The 15,545-nt window shown below is 40.9% G+C and overlaps 1 protein-coding gene across 1 annotated transcript in view; it reads right to left on the reverse strand.

The window, feature by feature from the left end:
- Positions 1-674: 674 nt before the first annotated feature.
- The window catches only part of RFC4 (replication factor C subunit 4), a 98,131-nt gene continuing 83,260 nt past the window's right edge, over positions 675-15,545 (reverse strand). The window contains exons 9-10 of the mRNA XM_077290422.1: positions 12,851-12,967; positions 675-2,207 (exon numbers count right to left, since the gene is read on the reverse strand). Coding sequence (XP_077146537.1) covers positions 2,112-2,207; positions 12,851-12,967 — 213 coding nt within the window. The 3' untranslated portion in view covers positions 675-2,111. The remainder of the gene's footprint in view (positions 2,208-12,850; positions 12,968-15,545) is intronic.

A 15,545-nucleotide genomic window follows, 5' to 3' on the forward strand; every position in this document is an offset into this window, starting at 1 on the left:
AATCGGGGTCCACAAAATACACTATTGCAATGCACAGCTCAGGCCCCATTTAACAGTATTTTTATCTCATACGGAAAACACGGGGTGACAGGTTCCCTTTAAGTTGACTGTCCGATAAATTGATATCTACTAGTGGTAAGCGAATAGCATTGTTGATCGGGTCTCCCCGAGCATGCTCGGGTGATCTCCAAGTATTTGTTAGTGCTCGGAGATTTAGTTTTGTCGCCTCAGCTGCATAATTTACAGCTGTTGGACAGCCTGAATACGTGTGGGAATTCCCTAACAAACAGGCATTCCTCACATGTATTCAGCCTGTCTAGCAGCTGTAAATCATGCAGCTGTGGAGACGAAAACTAAATCTCCGCTCACTAACAAATACTCAGACCACCGGAGTATGCTCGGGAAAACCCAAGCAACGAGTATACTCGCTCATCACTAATATCTACCCTTCAAGCCAAGCAATCAGAAAACCCATAACCTCATACCATTCTCTGAAAGACTGCGTTCAAAAATTTTGCTCCTTCCTTACCAAGCCCTTCTGTGCAGCTAAACAGTAGTATTCCCCCACATATGGGGTATGTGCATACTCAGGAGAGATTGCATAAAAAAAATTTGAGTTCCATTTCTTTCTGTTACCCTTGTGAAAATATAAAATTTGGGGTTAAAACATTTTTGTGGTTAAAATATTTTTTATTTTCACAGCTCAATGTTATAAACTTCTGTGAAGCAGAATGATTGGTCTAGTTTCCAAAATGGAGTCACTTTCCATTGTCCAGGCACTTTGGGGGCTCTCCAAAGGCGACATGGCAATCTTGATTCCAGCTGCTTTTGCGTTCAAAAAGTCAAACAGCACTTCTTTCCTTCCATGTAGTTTTTACCCAGATATGGGGTATCAGCATACTCCTTTCAGAACAAACTTTGTGGTACATTTTCTCGTTACCCTTGTAAAAATAAAAAATGTGGGGCTAAAGTAACATTTTTGTGGAAATTTTCTTTTAAAAATAATTAAAAAATTGTAAATTGTTTTCATTGCACGTTGCTTTAATTCCTGTGAAGAACCTGAATGGTTAATCAACGTCTCAAATGTGGTTTTGAGAACTTGGGGAAAGTGGGGGCAGTTTTTAGAATGGTGTCACTTTTGGGTATTTTCTGTCATACAGGACCCCCCAAAGTCACTTTAAATGTGATGTAGTTCATTAAAAAAAATGCTTTTGTAATTTTTTTTTTTAGGAAAAATGAGAAATTGCTGGTCAACTTTTACCCCTTCTAACTTCCTAACAAAAATAATATATATAGGTTTCAAAAATGATACATATGTAAAGTAGACCTGGGGTAAATGTTATCTATTAACTATTTTGTGTGACATAACTCTAGGTTTAAAGGCAGAAGAATTGCAAAAGTTGCAAAATTTTCACCAAATTTAAAAGAAAGCCATACCACACAAATTTTACCACTATCATGAAGTACATCAGGAAAAGAAAAAAATCTCAATCACTGGGATCCGCTGAAGAGTTCCAAAGTCATTACCCCATAAAATGTGACTGCTCAGACTTGTAAACTTTGGTCTGGTCATGAAGGTGAAAACTGGCTTGGGGGCTGAAGGGATTAAGCAGCTTTCCCCTATCCTCAATAGTGGCCAAAATGTGGACCTCACTCACATCTATATTTTGTAAATGCTGAGGGCAGATATAACAAAACAATTTTTAATTAAGTGATTTTTTCCTAGAATGATCCAAAACAGACCATCCTGCCATATGTAATAACCACTGAAAGTTTTGGAAGTGTTACATTATTTTACAGTTCTTGTTGGAATTAGACAATACCATGGGTATCAAAAGAAAAAAAAAAACTGAAAAATTACAGTATTTTTAAAATCTGTCCTAAATGCATCAAATGGGTTTAGCAGTATCTAGTTTATCATGTTGTCCAACAACAACCACACTTTAAAAAGATTACTAAAGTAACAGAACTGTACATTAAAAACCTTCTAAAGAACAAACTTTTACACTGTCTAAAAGAATAGAAGCTTCAAAAGCACATTTTAAACAAAAGGTTCACTTTTATAAAAATTCCAACAATTGTGACTCATCCATGAAATCCAAGAGGCTACATTAGTTGTTCTGCGTCATTTGTTGCATTACAACTGCAAAAAGACTGAGCATTTGTAGGTATTCATCAGCTCCATCGGCCAAACACTTGTCCACTTCCTGTAAAACAAAGCCAACAAAAAATCTCTTAATTTAAAATTTACAAGGTAACTTATACAGTCAATAAGTTGTTTTTTTTGTTTTTTTTAACAAGTATGTTGTATATGTGTTTTCAAAGGATAGAACACACACACCCATTACAGTTGTGGCCAAAAGTATTGACACCCCTGCAATTCTGTCAGATAACACTCCGTTTCTTCCTGAAAATGATTGCAATCAGAAATTCTTTGGTATTATTATCTTCATTTAATTTGTCTTAAATGAAAAAACACAAAAGAGAATGAAGCAAAACATTGCTCATTTCACACAAAAGTCCAAAAATGGGCCAGACAAAAGTATTGGCACCCTCAGCCTAATACTTGGTTGCACAACCTTTAGCCAAAATTACTGCGACCGACCGCTTCCGGTAACCATCAATGAGTTTCTTACAATGCTCTGCTGGAATTTTAGACCATTCTTCTTTGGCAAACTGCTCCAGGTCCCTGATATTTGAAGGGTGCCTTCTCCAAACTGCCATTTTTAGATCTCTCCACAGGTGTTCTATGGGGTTCAGGTCTGGACTCATTGCTGGCCACCTTAGAAGTCTCCAGTGCTTTCTCTCAAACCATTTTCTAGTGCTTTTTGAAGTGTGTTTTGGGTCATTGTCTTGCTGGAAGACCCATGACCTCTGAGGGAGATCCAGCTTTCTCACACTGGGCCCTACATTATGCTGCAAAATTTGTTGGTAGTCTTCAGATTTCATAATGCCATGCACACGGTCAAGCAGTACAGTGCCAGAGGCAGCAAAGCAACCCCAAAACATCAGGGAACCGCCACCATGTTTGACTGTAGGGACCGTGTTCTTTTCTTTGAATGCCTCTTTTTTCTCCTGTAAACTCTATGTTGATGCCTTTGCCCAAAAAGCTCTACTTTTGTCTCATCTGACCAAAGAACATTCTTCCAAAACGTTTTAGGCTTTTTCAGGTAAGTTTTGGCAAACTCCAGCCTGGCTTTTTTATGTCTTGGGGTAAGAAGTGGGGTCTTCCTGGGTCTCCTACCATACAGTCCCTTTTCATTCAGACACCGACGGATAGTACGGGTTGACACTGTTGTACCCTCGGACTGCAGGGCAGCTTGAACTTGTTTGGATGTTAGTCAAGGTTCTTTATCCAACATCCGCACAATCTTGCGTTGAAATCTCTTGTCAATTTTTCTTTTCCGTCCACATCTAGGGAGGTTAGCCACAGTGCCATGGGCTTTAAACTTCTTGATGACACTGCGCACGGTAGACACAGGAACATTCAGGTCTTTGGAGATGGACTTGTAGCCTTGAGATTGCTCATGCTTCCTCACAATTTGGTTTCTCAAGTCCTCAGACAGTTCTTTGGTCTTCTTTCTTTTCTCCATGCTCAATGTGGTACACACGAGGACACAGGACAGAGGTTGAGTAAACTTTAATCCATGTCAACTGGCTGCAAGTGTGAATTAGTTATTGCCAACACCTGTTAGGTGCCACAGGTAAATTACAGGTGCTGTTAATTACACAAATTAGAGAAGCATCACTTGATTTTTCGAACAGTGCCAATACTTTTGTCCACCCCCTTTTTTATGTTTGGTGTGGAATTATATCCAATTTGGCTTTAGGACAATTCTTTTTGTGTTTTTCCATTTAAGACAAATTAAATTAAGATAATACCAAATAATTTGTGTTTGCAATCATTTTCAGGAAGAAACTGAGTATCACCTGACAGAATTGCAGGGGTGTCAATACTTTTGGCCACAACTGTCTAATGGACAGTTTACAGGTCAGTGTTTTTTGTTTTGTTTTTTTACAGTGTCTGCAAAGAAGAGAAAAAAAATCAAGAAAAAAAGGAAAAATCTTGGACTTCAAAAATCACCAATAAAAGTCTTACAGACCCAGAAAACCACAGCACATGTCAACGGTCCATGTGATGTGCTGTCCATTTTTAACATGTGTTTGCCTATGGTTATCTGAGCACAGCTGGAGTCAGTTAAAGCCCCCGTCTCACTAAGCGAGATCGCTAGCGAGATCGCTGCTGAGTCACAAGTTTTGTGACGCAACAGCGACCTCAGTAGCGATCTCGCTATGTGTGACACGTAGCAGCGACCAGGCCCCTGCTGTGAGATCGCTGGTCGTGTCGGAATGGCCTGGACCTTTTTTTGATCGTTGAGGTCCCGCTGGGTAGCACACATCACTGTGTTTGACACCTTACCAACGACCTCGTTGACGACTCAGAAACTGAATCTTCATAATAGCTCCCATGTGACATCGTTGTACAGGTCGCTGGTGAGATGTCAAACAGTGAGATCGCAGCAGCGATCGTTGGGAAGATCTCACTGTTTGACATCTCACCAGCGACCACATAGCGACGCAGCAACGATCCCTGACAGGTCGTATCGTTAGCGACGCTAAAGCGATCCCGACAAGTGAGACGGGGCCTTAACACAGCAGCGCTCAAGTCTATCCAGTACAGGAGTAATCCTCCTCCTTCACAGTGGGTGCAAAGCATGGTAGAGTCACAAAACATAAAGAAATCTAACTAAAGATTAAAAGAAAAAGAAAAGGCTGCAATTTCTCCCAAGCACCATCAGCAGAGAAACTTATCTGTTATACCCATAAACAACAAGCAAGTGATATCTGTCACTGGTAAGTGCCTAATCCTCTTCAGGGGTGGATGTAGCCATTTCTAGATCTAGTGGATGTACTGCTCAGTACATCTATGAGATTGCAGAGCCAATGCGTCAACCACCACCTAAAATACTGTGGTCAATAGCAGCCATGGCAATTTAAGGAATCTGTATCAAATTAAAAATGGCATAGCCCAAAGTTTACCAGTCAGTGTAAAAATTAAAACGTATAAAAAAAAAAAAAATTAAGAAAAATAGAGATTTTTTTGTTTGTTTTTTAAAGAACATTACTCTAGGTGCTTTCATGCATGCCATTTCAATGCTGGATTTATTGCCAGAACTAGATTAGCACAAAACATGTGTGAAAGCATATTTAAAATCCACCTTAACTGTTCTTGCCACAGATTGTACATACACAGGCCGAAAACCCTATTTATACATCCCATACAAAGCCTATATATTTAGTGCTCAGTAAATGTTGTAAACAAGACTAAAAGCATTTAATGTTCGGAGAACAATAAAATTCAGAGTTCGTGGGTGTAATGGTTTCAAAGGCTGGATGGCCGATGTTCTAGCCAGAAATAGAAGAAAAGTAGCACACTCTACACGGTGTTCCAAATTATTATGCACAAAGAGTTTATGAGTGATAAGGTTAGAATTTTTTTGTTTGTCAATTAAACTCATTGATGGTGATGTGTGTCAGGGCTCTTTATATCACTGAAAGCAATTGCAGATACCTGTGCAAATTAGTTTGGCAGGTGTGTCCAAATAAAGGCAAGACTACTTAAGAAGGCTGTTCCCCATTATTAAGCAGCCTACATTTTTTGCCAAAATGGGAAAGAAAAAGGATGTGTCGGCTGCTGAGAAGCAACAAATTGTGGAGTATTTAGGTCAAGGTATGGCTACAATCAACATTGCCAAGACACTTCATCGTGATCATCACACAATCAAGAAGTATGTAGCCGATTCCCAGCACACACGTGTGCGTGCTGATAAGGATAATTGAGGACTCTTTCCAACAGGCAATTGCGTAAGGTTAAAAGAGCAGCTGAAAAAATGCCTCGTCATAGCAGCAGACAAGTTATTGAAGCTGCTGGTGCCTCCAACGTCCCCAGAACAACAAGATGCAGGGTCCTTCAGAGGTTTGCAGCTGTGCGTAAGCCATCCTGTCGACCACCTCTATCCACTGAACACAAGCAGAAACGGCTCCAGTGGGCCAAACTATACATGAAGACTGACTTCCAAACTGTTTTGTTCACCGATGAGTGCCATGCAACGCTCGATGATCCAGATGGATGGAGTGGAGGATGGCTGGTTGATGGACACCCCATGAAAACACGGCTAAGCAGGGTGGATAAAAATCAATGTTTTTAAAAAAATCAAAAAAATCGGATTTTTTTGATTTAAATCGGATTTTTTTCAATAAACTGCTTTTTGAGGAAAATATTTTACCATCCAAAGGTTCTTCCATCATGAGATAAAGCTGAGTTGTTTAACCCCTTCCTGACATCCGACGTACTATCCCGTCGAGGTGGGGTGGGCCCGTATGACCGCCGACGGGATAGTACGTCATCATCGATCAGCGGCGCTCACGGGGGGAGCGCGGCCGATCGCGGCCGGGTGTCAGCTGCATATCGCAGCTGACATCCGGCACTATGTGCCAGGAGCGGTCACGGACCGCCCCCGGCACATTAACCCCCGGCACACCGCGATCAAACATGATCGCAGTGTACCGGCGGTATAGGGAAGCATCGCGCAGGGAGGGGGCTCCCTGCGGGCTTCCCTGAGACCCCCGGAGCAACGCGATGTGATCGCGTTGCTCTGAGGGTCTCCTACCTCCCTCCTCGCCGCAGGTCCCGGATCCAAGATGGCCGCGGCATCCGGGTCCTGCAGGGAGGGAGGTGGCTTACCGAGTGTCTGCTCACAGCAGACACTTGGAAAGCCTGCAGCCCTGCACAGCAGATCGTCGATCTGGCAGAGTGCTGTGCACACTGCCAGATCAATGATCTGTGATGTCCCCCCCTGGGACAAAGTAAAAAAGTAAAAAAAAAATTTTTCCACATGTGTAAAAAAAAAAAAAAAAAAATTCCTAAATAAATAATAATAAAAAAAAATATATTATTCCCATAAATACATTTCTTTATCTAAATAAAAAAAACAAAACAATAAAAGTACACATATTTAGTATCGCCGCGTCCGTAACGACCCAACCTATAAAACTGCCCCACTAGTTAACCCCTTCAGTAAACACCGTAAGAAAAAAAAAAAAAAAACGAGGCAAAAAACAACGCTTTATTACCATACCGCCGAACAAAAAGTGGAATAACACACGATCAAAAAGACTGATATAAATATCCATGGTACCGCTGAAAACGTCATCTTGTCCCGCAAAAAACAAGCCGCCATACAGCATCATCAGCAAAAAAATAAAAAAGTTATAGTCCTGAGAATAAAGCGATACCAAAATAATTATTTTTTCTATATTTTAGTTTTTATCGTATAAAAGCGCCAAAACATAAAAAAATGATATAAATGAGATATCGCTGTAATCGTACTGACCCGACGAATAAAACTGCTTTATCAATTTTACCAAACGCGGAACGGTATAAACGCCTCTCCCAAAAGAAATTCATGAATAGCAAGTTTTTGGTCATTCTGCCTCACAAAAATCGGAATAAAAAGCGATCAAAAATGGTCACGTGTCCGAAAATGTTACCAATAAAAACGTCAACTCGTCCCGCAAAAAACAAGACCTCACATGACTCTGTGGAGCAAAATGTGGAAAATTATAGGTCTCAAAATGTGGAGACGCAAAAACTTTTTTGCTATAAAAAGCGTTGCTGGTTTCACACTTGCGTTTTTGTCTGCAGCGTTTTTTGCACAAAAAAACGCATGCGTTTTTTCCCTATATTTGACATGAAAAACGCATGCGTTTTTTTTGTACGCGTTTGGTCGCGTTTTCAAACGCATGCGGTTTTTTTCTGCATGCGTTCATTTTCAGAAATACAACCTGCAGTATTTTCTTGCATTTTTAAGCACATGCGTTTGTTTGCGTTAAAAACGCATGCATTTTTATCGAAAAAAAACAGAAAACACACTGAAAAGCCACCCACCACCATCAAGGTGATAAAGGGATCCAAACCCTAATCCTACCCCTAAACTCATCCCTAACCGTTTAATGAACATTTTCTGACAGTCATAGTGCCACGTATTTCAGTGCCACGTATTTCAGTGCCACGTATTTCAGTGCCACGTATTTCAGTGCCACGTATTTCAGTGCCACGTATTTCAGTGCCACGTATCACGTATTTCAGTGCCACGTGTTTCAGTGCCACGTATTTCAGTGCCACGTATCACGTATTTCAGTGCCACATATTTCAGTGCCACGTATTTCAGTGCCACGTATTTCAGTGCCACGTATTTCAGTGCCACGTATTTCAGTGCCACGTATTTCAGTGCCACGTGTTTCAGTGCCACGTATTTAAGTGCCACGTATCACATATTTCAGTGCCACGTATTTAAGTGCCACGTATTTCAGTGCCACGTATTTCAGTGCCACGTATTTCAGTGCCACGTATTTCAGTGCCACGTATTTCAGTGCCACGTATTTCAGTGCCACGTGTTTCAGTGCCACGTATCACATATTTCAGTGCCACGTATTTAAGTGCCACGTATTTCAGTGCCACGTATTTCAGTGCCACGTATTTCAGTGCCACGTATTTCAGTGCCACGTATTTCAGTGCCACGTGTTTCAGTGCCACGTATTTAAGTGCCACGTATCACGTATTTCAGTGCCACGTATTTCAGTGCCACGTATCACGTATTTCAGTGCCACGTGTTTCAGTGCCACGTATTTAAGTGCCACGTATCACGTATTTCAGTGCCACGTATTTCAGTGCCACGTATTTCAGTGCCACGTATTTCAGTGCCACGTATTTTAGTGCCACGTATTTCAGTCACGTTTAGGGTTAGGGTTAGGGGTAGGGTTAGGGTTGGAGGTAAAGTTAGGGTTAGGGTTTGGATTACATTTACGTTTGGATTAGGGTTGGGATTAGAATTATGGGTGTGTCAGGGCTAGGGGTGTGGTTAGGGTTACCGTTGGGATTAGGGTTAGGGGTGTGTTTGGGTTAGGGTTTCAGGTAGAATTGGGGAGTTTCCACTGTCCAGGCACATCAGGGGCTCTCCAAGCGCGACATGGCGTCCAATCTCAATTCCAGCCAATTCTGCGTTGAAAAAGTAAAACAGTGCTCCTTCCCTTCCGAGCTCTCCCGTGCGCCCAAAAAGGGGTTTACCCCAACATATGTGTTATCAGCGTACTCGGGACAAATTGAACAACAACTTCTGGGGTCCAAGTTCTCTTGTTATCCTTAGGAAAATAAAAATTTGGGGGGCTAAAAATCATTTTTGTGGGAAAAAAAAGATGTTTTATTTTCACGGCTCTGCGTTATAAACTGTAGTGAAACACTTGGGGGTTCAAAGTTCTCACAACACATCTAGATAAGTTCCTTGGGAGGTCTAGTTTCCAATATGGGGTCACTTGTGGGGGGATTGTACTGTTTGGGTACATCAGGGGCTCTGCAAATGCAACGTGACGCCTGCAGACCAATCCATTTAAGGCTGCATTCCAAATGGCGCTCCTTCCCTTCCGAGCTCTGTCATGCGCCCAAACAGTGGTTCCCCCCCACATATGGGGTATCAGCGTACTCAGGACAAATTGGAAAACAAATTTTGGGGTCCAATTTATTCTGTTACCCTTGTAAAAATACAAAGCTGGGTGCTAAAAAATCATTTTTGAGAAAAAAAATAAAAATTATTTTCACGGCTCTGCGTTATAATCTGTAGTGAAACACTTGGGGGTTCAAAGCTCTCAAAACACATCTAGATAAGATCCTTAGGGGGTCTACTTTCCAAAATGGTGTCACTTGTAGGGAGTTTCAATGTTTAGGCACATCAGGGGCTCTCCAAACGCAACATGGCGTCCCATCTCAATTCCAGTCAATTTTGCATTGAAAAGTCAAATGGCGCTCCTTCCCTTCCAAGCTCTGCCATGCGCCCAAACAATGGTTTACACCCACATATGGGGTATCAGCGTACTCAGGACAAATTGGCCAACATTTTTTGGGGTCCAATTTCTTCTCTTACCCTTGGGAAAATAAAAAATTGGGGGCGAAAAGATCATTTTTGTGAAAAAATATGATTTTTTATTTTTACGGCTCTGCATTATAAACTTCTGTGAAGCACTTGGTGGGTCAAAGTGCTCACCACACATCTAGATAAGTTCCTTAGGGGGTCTACTTTCCAAAATGGTGTCACTTGTAGGGAGTTTCAATGTTTAGGCACATCAGGGGCTCTCCAAACGCAACATGGCGTCCCATCTCAATTCCAGTCAATTTTGCATTGAAAAGTCAAATGGCGCTCCTTCCCTTCCAAGCTCTGCCATGCGCCCAAACAATGGTTTACACCCACATATGGGGTATCATCGTACTCAGGACAAATTGCACAACATTTTTTGGGGTCCAATTTCTTCTCTTACCCTTGGGAAAATAAAAAATTGGGGGCGAAAAGATCATTTTTGTGAAAAAATATGATTTTTTATTTTTACGGCTCTGCATTATAAACTTCTGTGAAGCACTTGGTGGGTCAAAGTGCTCACCACACATCAAGATAAGTTCCTTAGGGGGTCTACTTTCCAAAATGGTGTCACTTGTAGGGGGTTTCAGTGTTTAGGCACATCAGGGGCTCTCCAAACGCAACATGGCGTCCCATCTCAATTCCAGTCAATTTTGCATTGAAAAGTCAAATGGCGCTCCTTTCCTTCCGAGCTCTGCCATACGCCCAAACAGTGGTCTACCCCCACATATGGGGTATCAGCGTACTCAGGACAAATTGTACAACAACTTTGGGGGTCCATTTTCTCCTGTTACCCTTGGTAAAATAAAACAAATTGGAGCTGAAATAAATTTTGTGTGAAAAAAAGTTAAATGTTCATTTTTATTTAAACATTCCAAAAATTCCTGTGAAACACCTGAAGGGTTAATAAACTTCTTGAATGTGGTTTTGAGCACCTTGAGGGGTGCAGTTTTTAGAATGGTGTCACACTTGGGTATTTTCTATCATATAGACCCCTCAAAATGACTTCAAATGAGATGTGGTCCCTAAAAAAAAATGGTGTTGTAAAAATGAGAAATTGCTGGTCAACTTTTAACCCTTATAACTCCGTCACAAAAAAAAATTTTGGTTCCAAAATTGTACTGATGTAAAGTAGACATGTGGGAAATGTTACTTATTAAGTATTTTGCGTGACATATGTCTGTGATTTAAGGGCATAAAAATTCAAAGTTGGAAAATTGCAAAATTTTCAAAATTTTCGCCAAATTTCCATTTTTTTCACAAATAAACGCAAGTTATATCGAATAAATTTTACCACTAACATGAAGTACAATATGTCACGAGAAAACAATGTCAGAATCGCCAAGATCCGTCAAAGCGTTCCAGAGTTATAGCCTCATAAAGGGACAGTGGTCAGAATTGTAAAAATTGGCCCGGTCATTAACGTGCAAACCACCCTTGGGGGTGAAGGGGTTAACTCAGTAGAATAAAGGCTGTATATGTGTAACATTCACAATGCCATGCTCTTCCAGAGGTTTCTGTAGGATGCTGACTATCCAACAAGTTTGGGCATGTCAACTGAATGGAAAAAGAAACTAAACCAAAAGTGAAACCAAGCTAGAAGTGTGGAATTAAAGGGGCAGTATGAACAAAATGTGGAGGCTATTAATAGTTTATACAATTAAGACATGCTGCTTTTAAACACCTACCTATTGCCATATAGTAAAACAAAAAAGATTTTTACTTACTTTGGGGTCCCCCCCTCACCCTGGCGTTAGATCGTTGCCCCTAGTTTCGTCCGTGTAACTATGGGCGCACATGCGCACTGCTCTCACTTCTCATTTTAATCGTGATTTATATTAAAAAAAATCTTTTGATTTAAATCGTGATTTAAATCATGATTTAAATCGGCGTGATTTAAATCAATCCACCCTGCGGCTAAGGCGCCAACAAGGAGGAGGTGGAGTAATGTTTTGGGCTGGAATCATGGGGAGAGAGATTGTCGGCCCCTTTATGATCCCCTAAAGGGGTAAAGATGAACTCCATAATCTATGTGGAGTTTCTAAAACAACACTTCCAGCCATGGTTCAAGAGGAAGAACCGTGCTTTCCGCAGCAAGATCATTTTCATGCATGATAATGCACCGTCTCATGCTGCAAAAAACACATCTGCATCTCTGGCTGCTATGGGCATAAAAGAGGACAAACTTATGGTGTGGCCACCATCTTCCCCTGACCTCAACCCCATTGAGAACCTCTGGAGCATCATCAAAAGGAGTGTCTATGATTGCAGGAGGCAGTTCACATCTAAGCAACAGCTCTGGGAGGGTATTCTGTCCACATGCAAAACAATTGAAGCAGAAACCATCCAAAAACTGACAAATTCAATGGACGAGAGTTCAGAAGCTTCTTTCGAACAAGGGGTCCTATGTGCAAATGTAACATCACCTAGAATAAAGCTTTCACTTGAAAACTGTTTGATTTCATTTTGTAATAAGCTGATAATGCTTATAACTTCACAATTGACCATTTTTTGTTCAAAATAATAAAAAAAAGGTTAAAAACTGCTGTGCATAATAATTTGGAACATTCATTTTGAGTGTTTAATTTTTTAAAAAATTCATAGGCAGTTTGTTCCAAAACATTGCAATTATACTAGAATAGTAGATGACTGGAAAATAATGACTGCAATTCAGATAGGTAATTTAGAGAAAATATGCGGAAAAATTATTTGCATAATAATTTGGAACACAGTGTAAAAAGTCCACTGAAGAACTATAGATTCACGTACTGCTCACAAGTACTGGTGAACAATGGGTGAAAAAAATCCTCAGTTTTTCACTGAACCTTTGGTCACTTTATCTAGAATACTGTCACAATAAACATTCACAGTGATATCAGACTTACGGCAAGTTTCTCTGTAATGACTGCCTTCTGTTTATCAGTCAGATCTTCTCGCTCCAGTACAATATCATGAAGCTGGTTTACGAGCTGGGTTGCAGCATGGCCATTATTTATCAAATTCTTGGCAAGTCAAATTGAAAGGGAACAAAAAACAAAACACAATCAGCATTTATGGGATTGATAGAACAAATTGAATCTTGATGGTGAGCACTTTTCATCAAGTTTTTCATGCTGAACGTGACATACAATGCATGTATATTTATTGTGTATAATGTGTATAATATGTATATGCATATTTATTTATTTTTTTTTTTTTTCAACTTTCTCCCCTCACTGGGACTCTGTACTTTTCCCTGTATGATGATGTTGAACCAAAAGAAGGCAGCAACAAACTGGAGAAAGTAGAACACACCCCAATAGCAGGTTTCTCAGCACGTGAGAAGTACAACAGACCTGATATCCTGGTCTAACCTCCCGAATTATTATAAAGTGCTGCGAATAGAGTACAGATGACTCGCACCTTTTAGATAAGGTCCTGTCAGACCATGGGGGGCAGCACAGACGAGTTTAGCTGTGTCACATTATAAACCCTTCTATTAGCCCATCTCCTCTCATAGTACTGTAACCTCGGCTGTACTGTACCTCACACCACACTGCCTGTTCAGAGCCAAGGACACTGTCAGTAACTGTTCAGGGCAACTTGTTATTCCTCTGAAGTGAGATCAGAACAAGGTGTCATTAAGTCTCATACAGGAGTACCTCAGAACAGGCAGGTTCACTCTTGTGTGAGATATAATGACAGACAATCCAATCTCATTGCAGAGGGATTACAAGTTGCGATGAGCACAGCAGACAAAAGTTTGATTATCGACACCTTCGAGTTCTTTTGTTCCAAGCAGTGTGGAAGAAGGGGGTATTACAGCAGTGGTGAAAATGCAAGAGAGGAGACAGCTGATAGGCAATGAGGAAAAGATGGTTCTCCAGCGGGGAAAAAGTAAAATTTTATCTTTAATGAAAAATTCATAAAAATAGGCACAATGTGGATAACATGTAGATCCCGAGGGGCTACCAATCGACGCATTTCGACAATACAGTCTTAATTCCCCCAGGATCTACATGTTATCCACATTGGTACTATTTTTATGAATTTATCATTAAAGACAAAATTTTACTTTTTCCACGCTGGAGAGCCATCTTTTCCTCATTTTTGGCACCTGCACGTCCAAGCCAGGGCGGCTCCGTGCGTGGAACGCATTCCTAGGAAGAGACTGCAAATGGTGATCTGACTTTCCTTGTCCCCCCATCCCTTTCTATACAGCTGATAGACAAGTATGTAAAGTAATCGTACAATTTTACAGTAGTTTGACTTTTTTTTTTTTTTTTTTTAACAAAACACTATTTGGTTCAGCATAGTCCTGGCGATGCTTCTCCACACACTGGAGAATAAACAGCTTCGGGTCATTAACAAACTGAATGTACTCATGAGTGCAATGGAGCATTCAACGGCATCATTCATGATTTTAAATCTGCCGACTTTTGAAGATGCACTGATGTAACTTGCATTACTATTCCCACAGACAAGCACCTTGATGAAAAAAATACTGGTTTATTTCCAGTGCAACGAACAGCTTTTTTTGTTGCTGGATGACATGAATTGATTAAGCTTTTTGTGTAACAAAAAGTTCTTGGCAAGTTGCACGTGAGTTGAGCAGACATCATTGCCTTCCTCTGCAGAGCCAGTACCAACCCTTTCCGCGGTTGGAACCTATACACGGTGTTTCAAATTATTATGCACAAAGTTTATGAGTGATAAGGTTAGAATTTTTTTGTTTGTCATTTAAACTCATTGATGGTGATGTATGTCAGGGCTCTTTATATCACTGAAAGCAATTGCAGATACCTGTGCAAATTAGTTTGGCAGGTGTGTCCAAATAAAGGCAAGACTACTTAAGAAGGCTGTTCCACATTATTAAGCAGCCTACATTTTTTGCCAAAATAAGAAAGAAAAAGGATGTGTCGGCTGCTGAGAAGCAACAAATTGTGGAGTATTTAGGTCAAGGCATGACTACAATCAACATTGCCAAGACACTTCATCGTGATCATCGCACAATCAAGAAGTATGTAGCTGATTCCCAGCACACACGTGTGCGTGCTGATAAGGATAATTGAGGACTTTTTCCAACAGGCAATTGCGTAAGGTTAAAAGAGCAGCTGCAAAAATTCCTTGTCATAGCAGCAGACAAGTTTTTGAAGCTGCTGGTGCCTCCAACGTCCCCAGAACAACAAGATGCAGGGTCCTTCAGAGGTTTGCAGCTGTGCGTAAGCCATCCTGGCGACCACCTCTATCCACTGAACACAAGCAGAAGCGGCTCCAGTGGGCCAAATTATACATGAAGACTGACTTCCAAACTGTTTTGTTCACCGATGAGTGCCATGCAACGCTCGATGGTCCAGATGGATGGAGTGGAGGATGGCTGGTTGATGGACACCCCATGAAAACACGGCTAAGGTGCCAACAAAGAGGAGGTGGAGTAATGTTTTGGGCTGGAATCATGGGGAGAGAGATTGTCGGCCCCTTTATGATCCCTGAAGGGGTAAAGATGAACTCCATAATCTATGTGGAGTTTCTAAAACAACACTTCCTGCCATGGTTCAAGAGGAAGAACCGTGCTTTCCGCAGCAAGATCATTTTCATGCA

Source organism: Ranitomeya variabilis, chromosome 2 (genome assembly GCF_051348905.1).
Source record: "Ranitomeya variabilis isolate aRanVar5 chromosome 2, aRanVar5.hap1, whole genome shotgun sequence".
In the NCBI taxonomy this organism is placed as follows: domain Eukaryota; kingdom Metazoa; phylum Chordata; class Amphibia; order Anura; family Dendrobatidae; genus Ranitomeya; species Ranitomeya variabilis.